This window comes from Prunus avium, chromosome 4 (genome assembly GCF_965620075.1).
Source record: "Prunus avium chromosome 4, drPruAviu1.hap1.1, whole genome shotgun sequence".
NCBI lineage: Eukaryota > Viridiplantae > Streptophyta > Magnoliopsida > Rosales > Rosaceae > Prunus > Prunus avium.
In genome coordinates, this window is record NC_142287.1 from 17,376,090 (window position 1) to 17,396,968 (window position 20,879).

The 20,879-nt window shown below is 38.1% G+C and overlaps 2 protein-coding genes across 3 annotated transcripts; one reads left to right on the top strand and one right to left on the bottom strand.

Annotated features, from left to right (window-relative positions):
* LOC148294934 (uncharacterized) lies at positions 1–1,075 on the top strand. Its single transcript, XM_088252310.1, has 3 exons — positions 1–279; positions 600–661; positions 775–1,075. The coding sequence occupies exons 1-3, from the start codon at positions 1–3 to the stop codon at positions 1,073–1,075; spliced, it is 642 nt and encodes a 213-aa protein (XP_088108436.1).
* A 10,440-nt stretch (positions 1,076–11,515) lies between these two features.
* LOC110753944 (zinc finger CCCH domain-containing protein 55) lies at positions 11,516–17,051 on the bottom strand. Of its 2 annotated transcripts, none has more exons than XM_021954939.2 (8): positions 15,759–17,051; positions 15,384–15,560; positions 13,433–13,612; positions 13,252–13,349; positions 12,726–12,983; positions 12,478–12,634; positions 12,104–12,295; positions 11,516–12,001 (listed from the first exon to the last, which is right to left on the bottom strand). In XM_021954939.2, exons 1-7 carry the CDS (start codon positions 16,751–16,753, stop codon positions 12,124–12,126), a joined length of 2,037 nt encoding a protein of 678 aa, XP_021810631.1. In that variant the 5' UTR covers positions 16,754–17,051; the 3' UTR covers positions 11,516–12,001; positions 12,104–12,123. The 2 variants fall into 2 exon arrangements, with proteins under 2 accessions (XP_021810631.1, XP_021810632.1); XM_021954940.2 differs by having other exon boundaries at positions 12,104–12,292; positions 15,759–17,050.
* Positions 17,052–20,879: the final 3,828 nt, after the last annotated feature.

Consider the following 20,879-nt stretch of genomic DNA (forward strand, 5'->3'; position numbering starts at 1 on the left):
ATGTTGAAATGGAAGCCTTGGAAAGGAAAAAAAAACCACCAGGCTAATGGTTCTATTGATCGTTACAAGGCTAGATTGGTAACAAAGGGTTATACTCAGAAGTATGGAGTGGATTATCAAGAGACTTTTGCTCCTGTAGAAAAGAATAATAGTGTTCATGTACTTTTGTCTCTTGTTGCTAACCTGGAGTGGCCTCTATTACAGTTTGATGTTACAAATGCATTCCTTCATGGCAATCTCAAGAATGAGGTGTACATGGATCTTCCTATGGGTACTCATGTGGATTCCTAAAAGGGTGTTGTGTGAAAATTGAGAAAATCCTTGTACCGTTTAAAGCAATCTTCGAGAGTGTGGTTTGTTAGGTTTAGCTCATCAATGAGGAAGTTTGGTTACTCACAGAGATAGAGTGTCTTCAGAAGTATCTAGCTTCTGAGTTTGAGATGAAATAATTGGGTGAGCTGAAATACTTCATTGGGATCGAAGATGCTTGACCTAAACATGGTATTTTTGTCTGAAAGGAAGTATATTCTTGATTTGCTAGCAGAAAATGGTATGTTAGATTGTAAACCAATTGATACTCCTATTGGACAAAACCATAGGTTGGGGTTTATCCCGATCAGGTTCCTACTAATAAGGAGCGTTATGAGCGACTTGTAGGGAGGTTAATTTATTTGGTTCATACACATCCTTATATAGCTTATGCAGTGAGTGTGGTAAGTCAGTTTATGCACTCTCCAAGTGATGATGATTGGATGTTGTTGTGCGTATTCTAAGGTACTTGAAAGTGGCTCCTGGTAAAGGCTTAGTGTTCTCCAAGCATGGTCATATAGATGTAAAGTTGTATACAAATGCTTATTGGAGGATTACGGACCACTGTTCTACTTCTAGGTACTTTACTTTTGTTGGTGGTAACCTTGTTACTTGGAGGAGTAAGAAACAAAAAGTGGAGGCTAGGTTGAGTGCCGAAGCTAAAATTCGTGGTATGTCACACAGGGTATATGAGTTGCTTTGGTTGAGAAATTTTGTTCAGCGATTTTGGGTTCAAATTCAAAATGCCCATGAGTTTCCATTGTGATAATAAGACTGCCATCTAAATTGCTCATAATCCGATGCAACATGATCGTACGAACCATGTTGAGATTGATCGACATTTTAGTAAAGAAAAATTGGATGTCTGGGTTATCGCTTTTCCATTCATGACATCTGAAGATCATAAAAAGGTTAGTCACTAATTCAGCTTCCTACAATCGCTTATGTAGATCAGATTCACCTAGTACTCTACAGATATAGGACTCAACAAAAATTAAAGCAACTTGGAGTGTCATAATCTCTCTCATTTAAATGCATGACGTCCTTATTGGAGCCCACAAGCAGTTCATTAGCAACTTTTTATCCAAAATCATGTAGTGGACTCTAGATCAACTTTCATGACCAATGGAAGCGCTCACTATAGGGGCGTTAGACCTTAAAAGGACTACTCACTAATGATGCTCTCTGTAATCACTTATATAATAAGCTCACATTGACGCAATAGTTTACCAATATGGGACTCAACACATGCCAACACAATCCGGGGTGCACAAAAAACTTAGTTTCATTGTACACTTTTTGGGTGTATTGAGGATTCTCTATTGAGATTGGAGATCAGATTAGAGGAGTAAGAGATTGCCTAAGAGTGATTGGAAGAGGCAATTGTCTCTTCAATTTGTAATCTTCTTGACATTAATAAATCATAGCCATCATAGCCACTTGATGTAGCTTAGTTGGTGAACCAAATTAGTTCTTGTCTTGGGATTGTCTTTGATTTTTTTGGATCTATTGTATGATATGATGGTATGAATTTGGTCTGAAGCTTCTAACATCAAGACCTAGTCAAAGTAAAAATTGTATCATTGATGCATTCAAGTGTGTCTCATCCAATACAAGCCTAGTTTGTATACTTGGTGAAATTAATTTGAATTTGTTACTTCCAATTCACTAGAGCCTGACAATTCTTTGTGTTGGAAATTGTTAGAAATATGCCTTATAAGACAATACAAAAACGAAAAAACTTCTGAGGACATAACACCACATAATTAATAGAGCATGAAAGTCACTTTAGGAAACTTATACATAGGCAATAAAGTGACAAGTCTGTGGATTACGATACATATGGAAAGTAATCTAAAGATGTTAGATTCATGAGACCTTTCCATTATGATATATCACATCCTAAAATGTTTCTGGTCATACGATCACCAATTGGGCAAATGGTGACCTGTAAAGACTGGTACTCACTGTGTTTGCTCGATCGAAAGGATGACTAGCCCCAAGTCATCCACGTAGAGACACTAAGATAGGTGAGTAGGTGCTCAATAGAGATAGAGTTCACTGAACGCGATCGACTAAGAATTCTTGTATGGTAATTTTACTCACAAGTGTCAAACAAGTAATTCTAAGTTGTTGTCTGCCGCGCAAATCTCACGGCCTGGAGTTCCGGGCCGAGGGGACGTGCGTTAACACGGGGTTTCCTGCTTTTGGGTGCGGTGTGGTTGTGCGCGGGCGTGCCAGCACGGTTTACCGTGCGTTGATGTTTTGGTGAGCGTTGGATGGGTGAATGGTGCGCCTGTTTGATCTGTCTTCTTGGTCAAACGATTGTAGCCGAGAGAGGAACTGGTCTCGGCTGTTAGGTTCACGGCCTGAACTACAAGGCCGTTGAGTGATGGTGTTGGTGGTGGGTTTTGGGCGGTGCTCCGGCGCGCTGCTCAGGGAGCAACGGTCGTGTGATATATGGGGTGAGTGAGCGAACAAACAGAGATGGTGCTCCGGCGCCTTGAAAATCAAGGGTCGTATGATATATTGATGAATGGATTCTGCTTACAACCTAACTCTACTCCTAGGAAAGCAAGTAAAGATATTGAAAGTGCATTACAGAAGAAAATAAGTTGCTCCGTGGGAGGCTTGTTTTGGTGTTTGAACCCTTTGAATGTAGCTTGAGTCTTGTATTTATAGGAAGAGTCCCTGGATGAGTAATCGAGGCTGAAATTACGCATAGTGGAGTCTGATTAGCGCAAGTAGGCAATCCAATCGACATTTGGGATCGTGAAGTATGGTGATGAGACCCCAGAAATCCTGGTGAATCTCGGCCGCCGCATTTAATCGTGGGTTCTGAACCTCTGGCCGTGGAGACGCATTTATTGCCTGGATAGCTGGTGAACCAACATCTCAAGCTGTCAGAATCTTCGTGAGAATGTCCACATCTAATCACTCTAATCTTCATCACCAAATCCTGACTTCAGTCACTTCCCACCTTCCCTCATGCATTAAATGCTACTTTGTGGCCAATGGGTTTGCTGCATTAAATAGGCACTACTTCATTAAATGAAGCCTGGGATCCTGCTGTCACGTGATGATTTGCCTTTAATGCCTTGGCCGCAAATTTGTTCGACCTCGGCCTCGGCCTATGCTTGAGGCCGAGATGATCATGCCTTAGCATTTCCTTCTTTTATTTTTAAGAAGGCGAAGTACCCTAGCGAAACGCTGCGTTTCAGCCTCTGCAAACAAGTGCCAAGGCCGAGATAAAGGGTTCCTTCGGCCTGCTCATGGCCGTGATTTATCAGGCACAAACAGTTGTGATCATGCAAATTAGTCCTCAGACGTGAGACATCATAGTTGTCTTGTGGACAAGTGGTTTATCTTTGAGATCATTATACGACCGTTTTGGGAGATATGGTTTAAAGGCAATCATCGGGATATCTGATAAGCTCACAGAGACATGTGAATGTACAATATGGAATCTCCACTCTTAGTAAAAAGAGAGAGTACTCTAGAGATCTGATTTGTTGAATCTTGGGCCAAAGTATCGGATAGGATTGCAATAGCAAAGTTTGCAATCTCCTTCAAGTGAATCATATAACCTAGAAATTTCACACTGGGGATTTAATACAAGTTAACCGTATCCTGATAATGTGACATAAAGTATTGTTATACAGAATGAGCGGATTGCATTGTAATTACAACTGACTAGGTTCTACAATGAATTCTATTTAGCTTGGGTAGTCATTACATATTGCTAGGTGTCACTCATGGCTTGTAGAAGCCTTGTAAGGTCTAATAACAATTAGCCTTCACTAATAGGGAGAATTGAATGATAGGATTCAATTCATTCTCGATTCAGAAGGAATCGAACTTATCCACTGCCTCGCTAATAAGAACCTATAAGATCGCACACCGCAATGGAATGGATTAAGAAAGAGAATAGAGAAATAGATTTTACACTTGGTCAAATTTAAAGGTCAACATGTCACATCCCGGGATCGGCTCCGCCGTAGCATAATATTGTCCGCTTTAGGCCCCCTCTCTGGCTCACGGTTTTGTTTCTGGGAACTCACGAGCAACTTCCCAGTGGGTCACCCATCCTGGGATTGGTTTAGCCCCAACTCGCTTAACTTCGGAGTTCCCATGACTCCGAAGCCAGTGAGCTCCCAAAAGGCCTCGTGCTAGATGGAGGCGGGCATGTACATATAAGGCACATCACCCCCTCTCTGTTGGTCAATGTGGGATCTTACACAACAGTTAACCGAACACTTGACAAGGTCAACAAGGATTGACCGGGATCAATACTTGTAAGACAATTTAATGACTTAATTAATTAAGTAATTAAGTAATTAAACTAATTAGAAAAGTTTATTTTAAACAATTAAAGTTAATGAACTTAGTTGGGTCCTACATGACTTAAAGAATTAAGAATTGAACCATAAGACTTTAGACATATGTGACACATTGAGGGATAAATGTGTTGGACCGAAAAAACCCAAAATTAGGCCTACCAAAGGGAGTGTGCAGATATGTGTCATAACATGGATCTATAAATTAGATGTCTAGCACCATTTGATTTAGGGTTTTCAAGTTGGAAAATTGGAAGAGAAGATACATCAAACCTTTCTCTCTCAAGTCCCCCTTGGCCAACTACTTTGGAGAGCAAGAACTAGTACTCTCGTACTCTCCCAAGTTCTCTATCTCTCATCTCCATCCATCTTTGGTGAAGAGCTTTGGTGAGTTGCACACTATTTTACCTATTGGAGAGCCATAGTGGATAATCAAGAAAGGAGAGATCAAACACTCTACCTGAACACACCTTCTTAGGGTTCAGGATTCGCTCCAAGGGTAACTACATCTCTAGTCCCTCTCTTTAAAGTAGTTCTAAAGAGTCTATGGTGCAACATTTCATAAGCTTAGAAAAATTTTGGGTTCAATAGGATTTGTATGAGTTTCTAAGTTTCTATTTAGCTTCCTCTTCTTTGTATTTAGTAGAAATGCATGTTAGATAGCTCATTATCCTATTTGTGTATTTGAGAAATGCCTAGAAATAGTTTTTCCTTCATAAATATGCCCTAAAACTCAATCATTAGATGAATGTTTTATGGATATTTCGTTTAATTAACTATCCAAGTTTAAACATAAGAGCAATTACGTCGATTCAAGTAAAAGTCTCATAGTCTATGAGATGAGAAAAGTGATCTAAAGAAGTTAGATCCAGTATACATTTCCCACTTAAACTCATACCCTAAAAGAACAACATACACTGTATCTGCTCAATTGTAAGGTTGACTGGTCTCAAGCCTTTCGTGTAGATGACACTAAGATAAGTGTCTGGGTGTTTGTTACAGAGTGACTACATTGAACGCAATCAATCAAGAAATCTTGTATGAAAATTTAAGTTACATGTCAAATAAGCATAAGGATGCTCATCCTCGCCTCTTTAGGGTTTTTCTTTGCAAGGTCGAGAATAAAAGAAAATCAAACTCTCTCTAATCTAAAGCAAGGGAAGGTCGGCTACCAAAGGGATGATTTTCTAGCATCTAGTCCTCCTTGTGGGTTCATCATCTTCACCAAAGCATAACCTTGGCGTGGAGATTTTGGAGGTTACAACCATTGTCGTAACTTGGAGAGCTCAAGCATAGGTGGAGTAGGGAAATCAAAATTGGCGAAGGACTTGGATAGGTTTTAAAGCACACTCTGAGGGTGTCTTCTCTACAGTCCAAACTTGTTTATCTCTTCGATGTTTTAAAGCACACTCTGAGGGTGAGTCTTCTCTACAGTCCAAACTTGTTTATCTCTTCGATCCTTTTCTAAATTAAAATTGTATGTTAAACAATTAAAGAAGATATTACTAACAATACCACTAACACTACTAGTCTAAAATATAATATAACTATTTCAGTTTCACCATAAAAATTACTAATATAAATGCTAAAGCCCATTCCATTTGTGCTATAAAAATTGCATTATAAAATTAAGTGGCTCGTGTTAGAAGAAGAAAAGAAATGGGATGACACAAGAAGTGTTTCATTCCACATTCAAATTTTTACATGCAAAAATTAGATTGTAGATTTATTATCAAGAGTTTTATTTGATGAGCAAAATAGTAAACCATAAGCATTTTTCTAATTTTCAATAGCATTTCACTACTATTAAATCTAACAAATCATCAATATTCAATAACTTTCTTCTTTCACCATTCATGATTCATGAATCAATTAGGAAAATAGCAAATGAAAAACAAATTGCACGAAAGATGAGTATTGAAAAGTAATGGTACCTGATTTGGGGGCTTAGGGCATGCGATGTGTACTAGCAACAAAGGGTGGGCAGCAATGCGGCCGGAACTAAGAGTGAAAAGAGAAATTGCAAAACTAAAATGAACTTAGGGCTTAAGTCATAGCATGTCGTTCTGGATTTGAGTTTAGATTTTGTTTGTAAGATCGAGTTTAGATTGTTTAATTTTATTACACTGTTGAAAATTGGGGACGAAAACGGTTGTCGTAACGTCAGTTCCTCATAGGCCCTCTTCTGATGCAGCTTGTACGGGAATTACGATTTTCGCCCTGCTCCCTCCTCGTATGCTCCGCTTGATAAATAAAAACATTAAAAATATATCTTATATTATTTACATTTATAGTTATTTTTCATTCTTGAATTTTAAGTTTTTTTATTCTCTTAAATCTAAGTGTGTTATTTTATTAGTCAACTTTTCTAATATGATGGCATTGGGATAATTGAGTTTAGGGAAATGTTAGTTAGACCATATTTATAGACCACCTTAACCACTTCTATAATAGAGGTCGGACCCATTGTATTGGTGTGCTTCACCTTTATTAGAGAGGTGGTTTACAAAGTTATCTAATAATGTGGTCTCTTTAGCATGACCCTTGAGTTCAAGAGTAACTAGAATTTCAAATTATGGGATTTTATTTAAGAAAAAATTAATATAAAAAAAGAGTTTTAAAGGTCTAGAGTTTGTTATTGCAAAAAAAAAAAAAAAAAAAGGTTTAAAATTAATGGATTTTTTTATTATATAAAAGTTCTATTGGGAGAGGAGAGAATCAAATTTAAGACCTCCGGTGCATGAATAAATGTTCTTAACCACTTGAGTTACAAGACCGTTGCAAAAATAATGATATTTAAATCAGTTTGTTGGACCCAGTGGCAGTTGTGTTATGGTGATTATGGGAACCGAATTAAATCAAAACTCTAGGTCAAATAATTCCTTCCATTTGGGGATTATTTGACCTAATTGGGAGTTGCCCAATTAAATTGGGTGTTACCTAATTAAATTGGGATTGATTTGATTCCTACCACAATTAGGATTTGATTTAAATCAAATAAATCAAATTCCTAATTAATCAAATCTCGCCTAATCGGGGAGGAATACTTCCTTTCCATCTACGGAATTATTCCTCTGAAACCCTAGCCTCCGAGGCCCCTATAAATAGATGGCTACGCACAAGGGTTGAGGTACGTCTAAATTCCTACTGAAACTTTGTAGAGATTATCCCTCACAAACCCTAGCCGCCATACTCTCTCTCCTTTTTTCACAAGGCTCCGCCCACCACTCACGGCTCCGGCCACTCGGTTTACACCTTACATATATATCTCTGTATCCTATTTAGCTAGTGCTTTCTTACAAAACACTTGAACTAACTTAGGCATCGGAGGGCCTTTGGCCAACACCCCCTGGGTGTGGTCCTCTTATCCGATTTGTTTTGCAAGGAGAAAGAAGCGGCGAAGAAGAAAGGGGGATCTTTCAATCGAATATTTTTGTGGGACGAAAAGCGCTCCCACAGTGATAGTGTGGATGGTGGCAATGGTAATGTTGATGCTAGTGGTAAGGTGGTAGCATGGTGGAGGGAAAATGGTAACAGTGATGGTGGTTATAACTTATAAAAGTGGTGGTCATAATGTTGAAAGGGCGGTGGTCATGGTAAGGGAAAAGTGGTACTAGGAAAGGTAGTGATGGTGTTGATGGTAGTAATTTTTTCCCTCAAAATTGATTGTCCTTAAATTATTTTTTTTAAGGCCCATTTAATTGGAATATAAAATAGGAATTCATGACTACCGAATCCCAAATTCTTTTTGATATAGAATTTAAAAATAAAAATTTAGTATTTTTTTTATTTTTAATAAGCGATTGAGAGAGGAAGGTTGTTGGGGTCTTTTTGTTGAGAGCTACAATGGGCTTGTTGGACTACTGTGAAGTAGATTGAGCTCTCCTGCGCCCCTATCTGAGTTTGCGGCACCAGGCCCCGAAAGATTTGAGATCTTAGGGAGTGTTTTGGTCTTCTTCAATGGCTCTTTAGTACATTGAAATTTTTTATGAGAATGATACATCTGCTACTGTGAAGCTATTGCTTGATGATAGAGGTGGAGCAGACACTGGAAGAGGTTTGCTTGAAACATAGTGGAACAGGTGTTCCAGCAGTTGCTACTTGTTTGATTGGGCTTCCGACAGCTTGACGAATGCTTGGTCACGCCTTCGGATTTCTCACCAAAAAGGTGATGCCCATGATTTCAACTTGGCTTCAGAAGATAAGTGTTTCAGATCTAGAATAGGGATTTTGGAGAGAGAGAGAGAGAGAGAGAGAGAGAGAGAGAGAGAGAAATATATATATATATATATATATATATATATATATATATATATATATATATATATATAATGAGAAGATGGAAGAACCAGAGCTTAAATCTGGTGCTTCCAGCAGTGGGAGAGTATGCTTGCCCCTCTGCTTGAGTTCAAGAACCAGGCCCCCAAGAGTGCTTCGAAAAGCTCGTGGAGCCTTAGGAAGCACTTTGGTTCCTCTCACCAACAAGATAGACAATTGTTACATATCAATATTATGGCTTGGCATGAGAAGCTTGTGGCATGGGAGCTAAGTCTTCATGAGTATAGCAATAGAGAGAAAAAGCTTGGATTTCTTATGGAAAACAAAGGTTCAGAACAAGGGGAAAGAGAAATTTAGTGGGATTTTGGCTAAGGAAGAGAAAGAGAGATGGAAATAGAGAGGGGTGTCTTGAGTAAATTTCCAGCCGCTTGACAAAAGCTTGGTCGCACTCCTAGATCGTTTTCCAAAAAAGAAAAGAAGAAGATGGGAGAATATGGCTTGGAATTGAAGGTTCCAGCAGTGAATAAGGATGCTTGCTTGCTCTAGATGTGGTTGTTTTGCTGGGTATGGAATCCCCCTTTTATAGGCGCTGGAAGCTCTAATTTTACCAAGTCATCCTCTCCATTTTCCTTCACTCTCTTCCATTCAATCCTATTTAGTGAAATCTCCCCAATCCAAGCGCATAGGGACGAAGCCTTTTGGGTTCCAAGGTTTTTCTGCGGCTAGACTCCTTCATTTTGGGTGAGGCGCCTCTTGCTTTCTCCCTGGTTTTTCATGCCAAAGCTTGCTAAGGAAGGAAATGGGTAAGATTGCTGGTCTAAAGGGTGTTTCATTTCTAGCAGCTTGTGCATATGGGTTTCCCTTGGTTTTGACAAGGTGCTGGATATTTTGACTAATGTGGAATATTTCCAAGTTTTGTGGGCTATAGCTCTAGATATTTTCTAAGGTGTTTGGGCCTTTTCTTAAGGTGATGGGCTATTGGATATTTTCTAAGGTGTTGGTTCATTTTTTTCTCTTTTATGCTTACCCATATGTTTGGACTCAAGAAATGAGCCTGAGTTTTGGTGCTCCCAAGCAGTTCCAAACTTCCACTCCTCAGTCCATCAATGAGCCTCATGAACACTCGTGACCATCCATACCACAACCCACTCAGTAAGCCCCAAGCATTCACGTGGCTTAAGCCCACTTAAGATTGTAGCGTGGCTTAGTGCGAAAATAAAAGTTTTTCGCTTGGCATTGCACGTTGCTTAGCGTGTTTGTGCTCGAGCTTTCCTGTATTGTAGTGGGCTATAGCTGGGCTAAACGGTGCTTGACGGAACAGTAAGCGCGGGTTCATAGAACCAGTACATTTTACAGGCTCGTTACGACCTCTATGCATGGCGGGTTGCCTGTTTGCTTGGCGTGGCATGTGGACCATAACTTGCGCAAGCACATACGACAAATTATTGCATACCAGACTTCTTTCCCAGTTAAGTGTTGTATTGGGTTAGAAATATATTTGGCTCGACCTTGGATTTTTTGAGCCTCAGCAAAGGTTTACACAAATATTCATTTGGTGCCTAGAGTTTCGAGCTTCTGCCCAAAATCCGTCATTTCAAAACTTCTGAATTGTGTCTAATTTCAAGTTATCCAAACAAACCGTACTTTAAATTTCGACCTTTTATTAAATTGGAAAACTAACAAAAGCATAACTTCTGAATTGTGTCTAATTTCAAGTTATCCAAACAAACCGTACTTTAAATTTCGGCCTTGTATTAAATTGGAAAACTGACAAAAGCATTAGTGAAAAGTTTAAACGCACAAAGGCAATTAGTTCCCATTCTGTATTAATCTACCATCTCATTTAATGTGGAGAATTTTCCGTTCCATGAGTTACAGTATAAATTCATCCACCAGTTCCAGTTGTTGAAAAGTCGCTTTCCTACCTTTTTATTTAATTTTTTTTTTTTATACTAGCAATAAAATACTCTAAATTAATCTAACCTATGAAAAGAGAGAGTAGAACTCGAAAGCAAGGAGGCAGGCTCACCGGCCAACTGACCTAATAAAAGTCAACATTAGCAACACAAGTTAGGCACAGGTATAGACAATAGGTACCAATAACCATCATCACAGCTAAAACCACCCTACAACCACGGCCACCACCACTGTCACCGCTACCACATGGTTACCCATTTGAGTTTGAGCATATGGTTGCTCAAATGGGTACCCATTGGGCATCCCTATGGTCATATAGAGCATAACATAATTTATACCTAGGCCAGAGAGAGCATGAGGGCTCCAGCTTCCAAAAATACAAAGATTCAGAAACAAACATTTCAATAAAGTGAAAGTGAAAGTGAAAGTGAAAGTGAAAGGAGTGTGATAGAGCCTTATAAACCATTTATATAAATGTCAGCACCCATGTGACGACTTGGTTGTTGCCCCACATGTGGATTTAGCAGAAAAAGCCAAAAACAGTAAATTATGAAAGCCACCTAAAAGAAAACTTTGATCAATTGTTATATGAAATCCCCTTTCTACCCCTATATTCGGTGTTCATGTGATGCTGCAATATCAGACAGGAACAATCATGACCAAACAAAACAAAAAGGCCAAAGGGAAGTCATAGCTTTTTTCCCCATCCGTATCATACATACTATAGTGATACAATAATTTGTATACTTATGAAAAGTCTGCTTTAAACTTCTGTCCAAGTATATGTACAAAAAGCATCAAATACTCTAATGGAAAACTTAAACACTAGCAAAAATTCACATCAGAAGGAAAATACGATAGTAGAGAGAAAAGTTGTGTATATGAGTGTAGATAGAAGTTACAATCCTTGTTCTGGTCTAGCCTGTTTGGTGGTCAGCACACCTACAGAGAGGGTACAAAGTAGCAAAAGCGATAAATCCTACTCTCGTAATTCATTTCGTTTCTCCTTGCGTATGAAATATGTAGTATCGGTTAGCAGTATGTATTGATGACGGTGAGACCTTGTTGCGATCTTCTCTATGGATCTACTCTTTGATGTAGGTATAATTCAGCTATACATCTAGAGGATTTTTCTTCCTTGTATATGCTTCTCTACTCTCCTGCATAGGAACATAACCCAACATAATAAAAAGATTGTTTGATTGCATGACTACAATCCCTAGCAAGGTCATCTACAGAGAACAAAATGAATTAGCTATTACCCTAGCAAAATCAATCAGCATTAATGAGAAGCCATGCAGCTGGCAGAATTGACTGATGATGATGATTTGTTTTCAGCAGTTATGATGGTATCATTAAGATCTGACACAGCGGTTGACAAGTCAGACAGATGATCCCCAGCTGAATTTGAGGGAGCAGCAAAAAGGCAATCAGGAAGGACCTGCTCTACACTGCTATCATGACAACCACAAAAGAAGGAAAAAAAAAGTTTTTATTATTAGAAAATGCAAAAGGACCTGATAATGGAAGCTCAAATGGAAAAATCCAGAAAAACAGAAGCACCACTATAGATAAAATCATATAATGTTGTTTGCTATTGTCAACTTTCTCTTGATATGAAAGTTATGCTCCATACCTTTTCTGAAGATCAGGAGTTTCCAGGTAGGAGCCTTGCTCCTTGTTTTTGCCAATGCCATTATTGTGAATGAAAGCAAAATTATCTTCCTTCTGAAGGTGCTGCTCAGCAACAGCAGCAGTCACAGAAATTGAGGCAGCTGTAATATCACTGTGGCCTGCAACATGCATATTCAGCAGTCAGTGACCCAATGCTTCATCTTAAAGTTTAAATATGTATATTAGAACGGTTATTGTCAATCAGACAACCTTCTGAAACTTCTTGTTTAATGCTATCGAACGGAATGACATTTTGATTGATCTGCACATGAGACTGAGGACTTAAGGGAACATGAGCACCAACAGACAGACTGCGCTGGTGATGGGGTAAGCGGTCATTCTTCCAGTCTGGGAGCTGCAGACTCATGACTCTTCTCCCTTGGAGTTCAATTGCTTGCTGTAATTCGGCCTGCTCCTCCAATTTTCTTCTCAATAGCATCTCCTGTGTACTATAGAACATTCTTCCCCCTAGTAGAAAACAAATTCAAGTAATAAAAAATCAACGAGAATTGTGATGCTGCAGTCAATAAAAACAAGAACAATAATATGCATAAATGTGCATACGCATACATGTGTGGGGAGAGAGAGAGAGAGAGAGAGAGAGAGAGAGAGAGAGAGTTTTTTTCTTTTTTAATTGTTAGCCAAATGAGAAGCCATCTTAAAATTCATTTAACCCTATTCTCTTTCAAACAGAGTATATGTCACGAAAAAAAGTATCCAATCTTGTTTCACTAACCAAGTTGGAGATCATAGGGATCTCTAGAATCAAGACCACCAGGGCTCAAAGATTGTGAAAATTCTCCCCTCTCTAGATGCTGTTGTTGCTGTTGCCTCCTGTAGACAATCAGCAGTTAAAGCATCAGTGCAAAGTGATGAAGGCATAAGATTAGATTGTAAAAGAGCAATGATATACATACTTATCCAGGACTTTTCCCTTCTCCTTGTAGGGCTTCACAAGCACACGGGAATCACATATAAAATGAGGATTTCCTTTGGACAATATGAGCCTCACAGTTTCTGGGTAGACAAATGTAACAAAACCAAACATTCTTTTCTGCTGGTATGGAATCCTTACATCTTGAACTGGCCCGTACTTGCTTCAAAAGTACAAAAAGGAACTATTTAATAGAAATTCCAAATTCTGAACCTTTAAACAATATAAGAATGACATTATGATCTCTTCCCTTGTAATAATACAACGAACTCCTTTGGTTTGTAACAGTAAACCCTACACAATATTCAAACCACATTTGGCCATCCATTCTTAAAATCAAGTGTTTATGAGTTCACTCAAGATTCAAATATTGTAACACAAGAACTCAGAAATTGTTTTCCTATTATTGTCATATTCACACCGTGACATCCTGTAGGATGTCTCCAATAATCATTGCATAGATGAACTCCAAGGTCATGCAGTTCTCGTTATTTCAATTTTTCAAGCTTAATCTGTATCTAATTTCTATAAAAGAAAAAAAAAAATCATCAATGACTAAATCGTATCATGGCATACCATGCAACAATATTTAGTTGTGTTATGTGACAGATTCAAACAATGATGTCTCATTGCTAGTGTAAAAAAAATAAAAGGTGAGTCATGGAAACTCTTCCAGGAGAGTACTAGATCAGATGTATCTTTTGATATCAAATGATGGATGACGATACACTTGTATTCACAATAAAGGACCGACTGAATATTTTAGTAACAATACACAGTAGTATATATGCTGGAAGTCAGCAATAACTTTGTGTTCCAATAAGTTGATCATTGTTGTGGATAATTAATGAAATTAATTATATCTTTAATAAAGATAAGAGAAACAACCAAACAGCTTTTTACGAGTTTAAAATGGCCTTGAGCAAATAGATCACAGACATTCTGCAAATGGCTATCAAAGACACTCAAGATCTTCAGTGTCACGTTGGAGCAGGTGAAGGGGTCAACACAAAGACTTAACATTAGCCATCAAAGCCTGTTTAATGTGCTCTTTGCATGATATGGGCACACTGTATAAAATTTTACAGCTGACTAGCAAGGCTCTTATGCAGGCATTAGGCAGGGATAGAAAGAGCAATCCTTATTGGTTTAGACTCTTGACAATGTATCCAAATACACAAGCCAACAATCCCAAAATTTCTTCTCATAATAGCTAACTTATCAGAATAGTAAAGTTACAAACGTACCTTTTCATTGCAGCCAAACAAATAGATTGTCATACAAGATGAAATGTAAGCACATTAAAACCCTAGTAGAGGAGCAAAAATATAACTGAACTTCTGAAATTTAAAATTTATTTGTTGGACACACATATATGTGATATGACAAGGTGGTGCAAACATTTTCTCCTATCAGGGGTAACTTTAAGCAAAAGCACAACCCCTGTTTCTGAATATCCTGTACTTGAAATGCAAGGTACCACTCCCCTAGAGAACCAAACTGAGTATATGAAGGCCAGGGTTACAAATGAAAAAACGAGCAAACTAACGTCAAGGTTTTGAATCGCCACAACCTCTATCCAAGATTTGACCATAAACGATTGATGATGCTTTGGAGGCCTTCAAGGCAATGAAAACCTTGAACAACTTCTTAACTTTATCATTTTGGAAAAAGTTCAAACATAAAGGACTGATGCCACTAAGGCTAGAACCACTCTAAAACCTTGGCATGGTAAGTATTGCCGTTACTGAGTAATTGGTTGTCAGGAAAGCTGACCAAAGTGCTAAGGCATGATTATCATGAATAAAAATTAAAATAAAATAAAAAACTATTCTACCAATAATCCGAGTAGCAACTTAACTCATACTGAAGGTTGACCGACGACTTGGTCCTAATAACAAATAATAAGGAAATAATATGACGTATAATTTTACCAGAAGTATTCTGAAACATCTTCATCTTTAAAAGTGCTCTCAGCTGGGAATGTCAAGTAGATCTGTCTTGAAGCCGAGCTCGCCTTTTCAACTGAAGACATTGCCAAAAGGTCGTTTCTATCAGGACGACATCGCCCAAACTTGTAAAATTCTTCCCCCATCATCATCGCTGCCACTCTACAATACAACAGAATGCCACCAAGAAAAAAACAATTGAACCCGAAAAGAGAAAAAATCAATAACCAACACAAACCACACTTAATGACAAAGAAAATAATCTATAAAGAGCAAAATGGGTTGTCTCCAACAGACTCAAAATCAATAACCACACCCAAATAAAAGCAACAGCAAACAGAAAAATGGACCACTCCATACCTCTGAGGGTCATTTTGCTGTTGCAAGAGGAAATTCATGTACTTGCTGTAAGGAGTAGGTGACCCTCCACCCATGAACTGAGAAGCAGCAGCTAATCTCTGTTGCTGGGCAGTCTTCAACCTCATCATCTCGTCTTGCTGCTCAAAACTGTCTAGATTAGTTGGAGACCCCACAATGGCACCAGAACCGTCCAAGGAATCAGCAAAACCGCCATGCACAAACTTGCAATTGCTTCCGTTCTTGCAAAACCCTCTGGCAAAGTAAAGGCATGGCTTGAACCCACCTCCCAAAGCAGCATCTTCGGACCCGAGACACGCATCGCTAGCCGAATAGCTCCTTCTGTGGAAATGGGCATCACCATTGTTGACAGAATGAGCCCAATCAGGAACTCCATGACCCAATTCGAGCCGGGGATCGATGAAATCCTCGGGCCTCGACGAGGAAGACTCATTGAGAAATGAGAGGTACTCATTGAGTTGGTGCTCGTCAATGAGGTCGCCGCCAGGCCAAACATCACCCCCACCATCCTTGCTGTAGCGGGGTGAATGTACTGGAAGTGAAACTGACCCGGCTCGGATATTGTCGTAAGAGAGTAAAGGGCTTGACTTTGGGCTAATGGAGTTGTTTGGGAACCCAGAAAGTGGCCAGGCATTTGAGGAGGGAGAAGATGGGTTTTTCCCAAAATCAAAACCGTTCGGGATTCTAGGGGAAGACTGTGAAAATGGGTTGGCGTTAGTTGGTCTGGCTATGGGGTTTAGCGGTGAAGGAGAGGAAGGTGTGGAAGATGTCGACGAAGTGCTCGAGCAAAGGCCCAACTGGATTTTAGCCCTCACAATCAGCGAGTGCAAAAGGGTCTCCGGACCATAAGCCAAGCGAATCAAATCTTTCTCGCCAAGATCTTGTATGAGAAGATAACCCATGATTTTGATGGCATTTTCTGGGTCTAAGGCCTTGATCTTAGTGAAGAGTATGTTTGTAACTTCATAGGAACCCATGGGGGGTTTTCTTGGGTCTGCCTCTCTCTTTGAGAGAGAGAAAAACAACAGAGTGAGAGAAAAATGGTTTTTGGGGGGCTAAAACAACGCAGTTGTTGGACTCAGTATATCACTACTACTCACTCAGTAGGGTTTCAAGTGTAGACAAGCGGGTTTTGCTCAGTAGAGAGTTGGAAAGTCTCTCTCTCTCTCTCTCTCTCCTTCTGTCTCTCTCTCCTCTCTCTCACTGGAATCTATCTTTTGAGGGAGACTGGGGAGTGGTAGATTTCAGATCTACTTGAAAGGTTAATTGTCAACAGCACCCCGCTTGATTGTGTGTGTGGCTAAATATATATAATAAAATTATATATAAATGTGTGATTACAGTCATAACACTCATCATAACCCTACTTCCAACATTGTCCCACGCACCCTCTTTTTTTAATAACCATTTCAAGAATAAAAAGTATTTTAAAAAAGCATCCAACTTTTATCCCAAAATTCAAATTTTGAATATAAAATCTGTTCCATTTCAGTCAAAGAAAATTGGGTGCTGCAAATTGATAAGTTCTAGGCCAGTTTGGATGGGAATTAAATATTCATTTTCTTTGGTGGGAGGGAATTAAGTATTTTTTATTTTGTGGATATGAATCATATGATTATATAAATAGTTCTCATGAACTCCCTCTTGTTGAGCATTTCTAGTCAAAATTATTTCGTTTGAATTTATAAATTACTAACCCAAATTTTTTTTTATATAAACTTTTTTTTAGGAAGTTATATAAATTCGTGTTTTCAACGTTGTGTTGAATATTTGATCAAAAAACATTGTGTTGAATATCCTATAATAAAAAAAACATTGTGTTGAATAGTTCGTTAAATACAACTTTCTTGCAATCATTTTCAATGACTCTTGTTATTTACCATATTGATGGTGTCAACATCTAAAATTATTAGCAGGAGACTGTAAAATGTTTGTGAAATGTATGTATTAGTGAAATGTTTGTGTCTGTGAGATATAAAAATGGAAGTTCAATTTTTAGTTACCACACTGTAAAATATTTTCAGATGCGTTAAAGAATAGAGCTTGACTTAGAGATGGAGTATCAAGCTCATGAAAGGGACTAGAGTTGGGGTATCAAAAAGAAAAAGACCATTCAAATGGCTGAGACTAAAATCACAACAAGAGTTAAATGGACAAGTGGGTTTAAATGTGGAAATATTTATCCTTTATCACATCAAAAATAATAATCATGTCACATTTATATACCACATTGTTTATCACTTTTTTAATAGAGATGGGCCTATTGTATTGGCGAGCTAAACCTATTAAAGATGTGGTATGCAAATGTGTATTGGTAGGCTCCATCTATTTTGTCCCTTTTTTTAAAATTATTTCTCAATTCTTTATATTAAAAAAGAGATTATTTAATCTTAAAGAACCCAATACCTAAAGTTGCCACAATCCACTTGCAAACCTAAAACATAAAAACACATGTTTAGCTATTACTAAACGAACCTTGAGTCTCTACATTTAGGTCATGTGTATTTACTTGCATTTCGTTAAATCTAAGCCATCCAAACAATCTAATGACTTAACACACTACACGTCATCAAACATTTAAGTCAGATTATTTTAATTTTCCAAAACTCATTAAACCCTATCCTTAACGGTGTTGAGGATGGTTAGTTTTAACGCAGCATGTTTCTTCTTTTTCTCTAGCGAGCAGACTCTTTCCCTCTGCTAGCGTACTTCTTCTTCTTCTTCTTTCTGTTCTTTACCTTGTTTTCTTCCTAGTATTTGGGAGCGTGCTCTCACTTTCTTCCCACAAATGACAGCTGATATCGGTGGAACACCTAGAGCTTTGGGTGATGATGGCAGAGATATGAAGCATCTTGACCACAACTACAACGCCAGTTCAGGCATGCTTGGATGATAGGTATCAAGCCTAGGGATTGAAAAGAGAGAAAATAACAGAAAGAATAACATAGAGAGAAAGAGGAAAATTTGCATATGATATTTCGGACTTCCCCTTGATAGGGAGTAGAGACACATGAAAGATCGAATGAATTTGGATGTTGGCCAATGCGAGCTTCCACTTGATAAGGACCACAAATTTTGGAGGATAATTTGTGGTTACCAGTGAAGCTGGATGCGCAAATACACCCAATCACCCACATTGAATGTTGTCTCTATACGATGCTGATCAGCATACAATTTCATACAATTTTGGGCTTGTAGCATGTTTGAATGGAGCATGGACAACAACTGATCCCCTTGTTGGAGAGTTTGTTTCATAAGCTTGCTAATTATTCTGATACTAGATTGTGATGGTGATGAAATAAAGCCAGCGAATCCTATCAATGGATAATCCGACATCGATCACTTCATGGTAATTAGTTAAAATCGATCCCTAATAAGCCATTATTCACATCAATTACTAACTCAACATGATCTTCCTCTCTTTATGAACTCATATTTTGAGACCAACATTTTAAAACTAACCAGGAAGAAACATTTTAGAAGAAACAAGTATCTCCATATACATATTTTGACTGCAAAATTTTGATTGTATCTCCAATCAAACAAGTATTTTCACATGTTGGAAGGTACATAAGAAGACCCAATTACCATAATTACCATGAAGAAACAAGTTAAAGAACAAAAAGAAGAAGAAGAAGAAGCACACTCTTAGAGACAGAGTCCGCTCGCAAGAGAAAGAGAAGAAACACGCTCGTGTTAAAACTAACAATCCTTAACATCGTTAATGATAGTGTTTAATGAGTTTTGGAATATTAAAATAAATAAAATAATCTTACTTAAATGTTTGATGACGTATCGTGTGTTAAGTCATTAGATTGTTTGAGTGGCTTAGATTTAACAAAATACGACTATGCAATAGACCTAAATGCAGAGGCTTGGGATCCATTACTAAACTATTGCATTCTTGTAATTTGATCAAGAAATTTATAACACATAGGTGATAAAATAATTTCTGTTTTCTTAATATTTGTAAATCTCATTATAATGTGGTGATTAGATCCCACGTGAGTATTGTAAGAGGGATTTTTCTTTTTTGTCTATTGAAAGAGGCAATTAAACAATACAAAACTTCCTCTCATATTATTAGAGGGGAGGGGGGGAAGCGGGTAACTTTGTTTCTATGAACATATATGTACGTGTTTATATTCTATCAAAATTAGTATTGTGTTTGTTCCAATTTGAAAGTCTTTTTTATCTTAAGTATTTTCGTATGTATATGCTCCACGTTTGGTGCCTTGGATTGGATTAGATAGGACTCCTTAAATTTTAAGCATGATGAAGGAAGAAATGGAAATTTTTTCACTAAGTTGAAGGTAGAAGGTGGATTACTCATGAAGAAAAACTTATCCTATCTAATCCCCACAAAATTGTAGGATAGCAACACCTTATAGAAAAAAAAGACGGAGAATGGAAGTGAGAATGAGAGTGGAGATGGGATTGAGAGGGAAGATGAGAAGGGAGGAGTAACAAAAGTGAAAGCAAAAACAAAAATTTGAATTTTTTTTGAATTTTTTTTTCACTTTCAAGTTTTTGTTTTCACTTTTGTTACTCATCCCTCTCATTCTCCCCTCTCATCCTCTCTCTCAATCTCATCCTCACTCCCATTCTCACTCTCATTTTTATTTATACTCTAGTACAAAAAATGAAAAAAAATTCATATCATTGCACTCTTTCTTAAAAGAATATAAAGTGACTTCTCTCTCTCTCTCAAACCCTAGTCGCCGCTCCTATCCTAAGGGAGGGGGGGAGGAAAGGTCACTATCTTTCCTCTTCCTTCATTCTTTCTCATTCTCTATCTTCTCTCCTCCTCTTCATCGCTCTTTTTCTCTTGCCTTCCTTTTGGATTTTTTGGTTGCGCTTGTGGTGATTTCTGACCCTTTGAGGGTTTGGTTTTGCTCTTTGCTCTAGTTTTTTGTTGCCCCAAATCTCTTTAAATCCCTTTCACCTTGTGTTGACTCTTTGTTTTGCGGCTTTGTCTTGGTGTTGTTTGGGTTCTTCTTGCTTTGTTTTTTTTTTTTTTTTTTGTATTAGGTTTTGGTGTGGCTGCAATTTTCCCCTCAACCTGGGCTTCGATGGTGGTGTTCCTGTTTTTAGTGGTGGTGA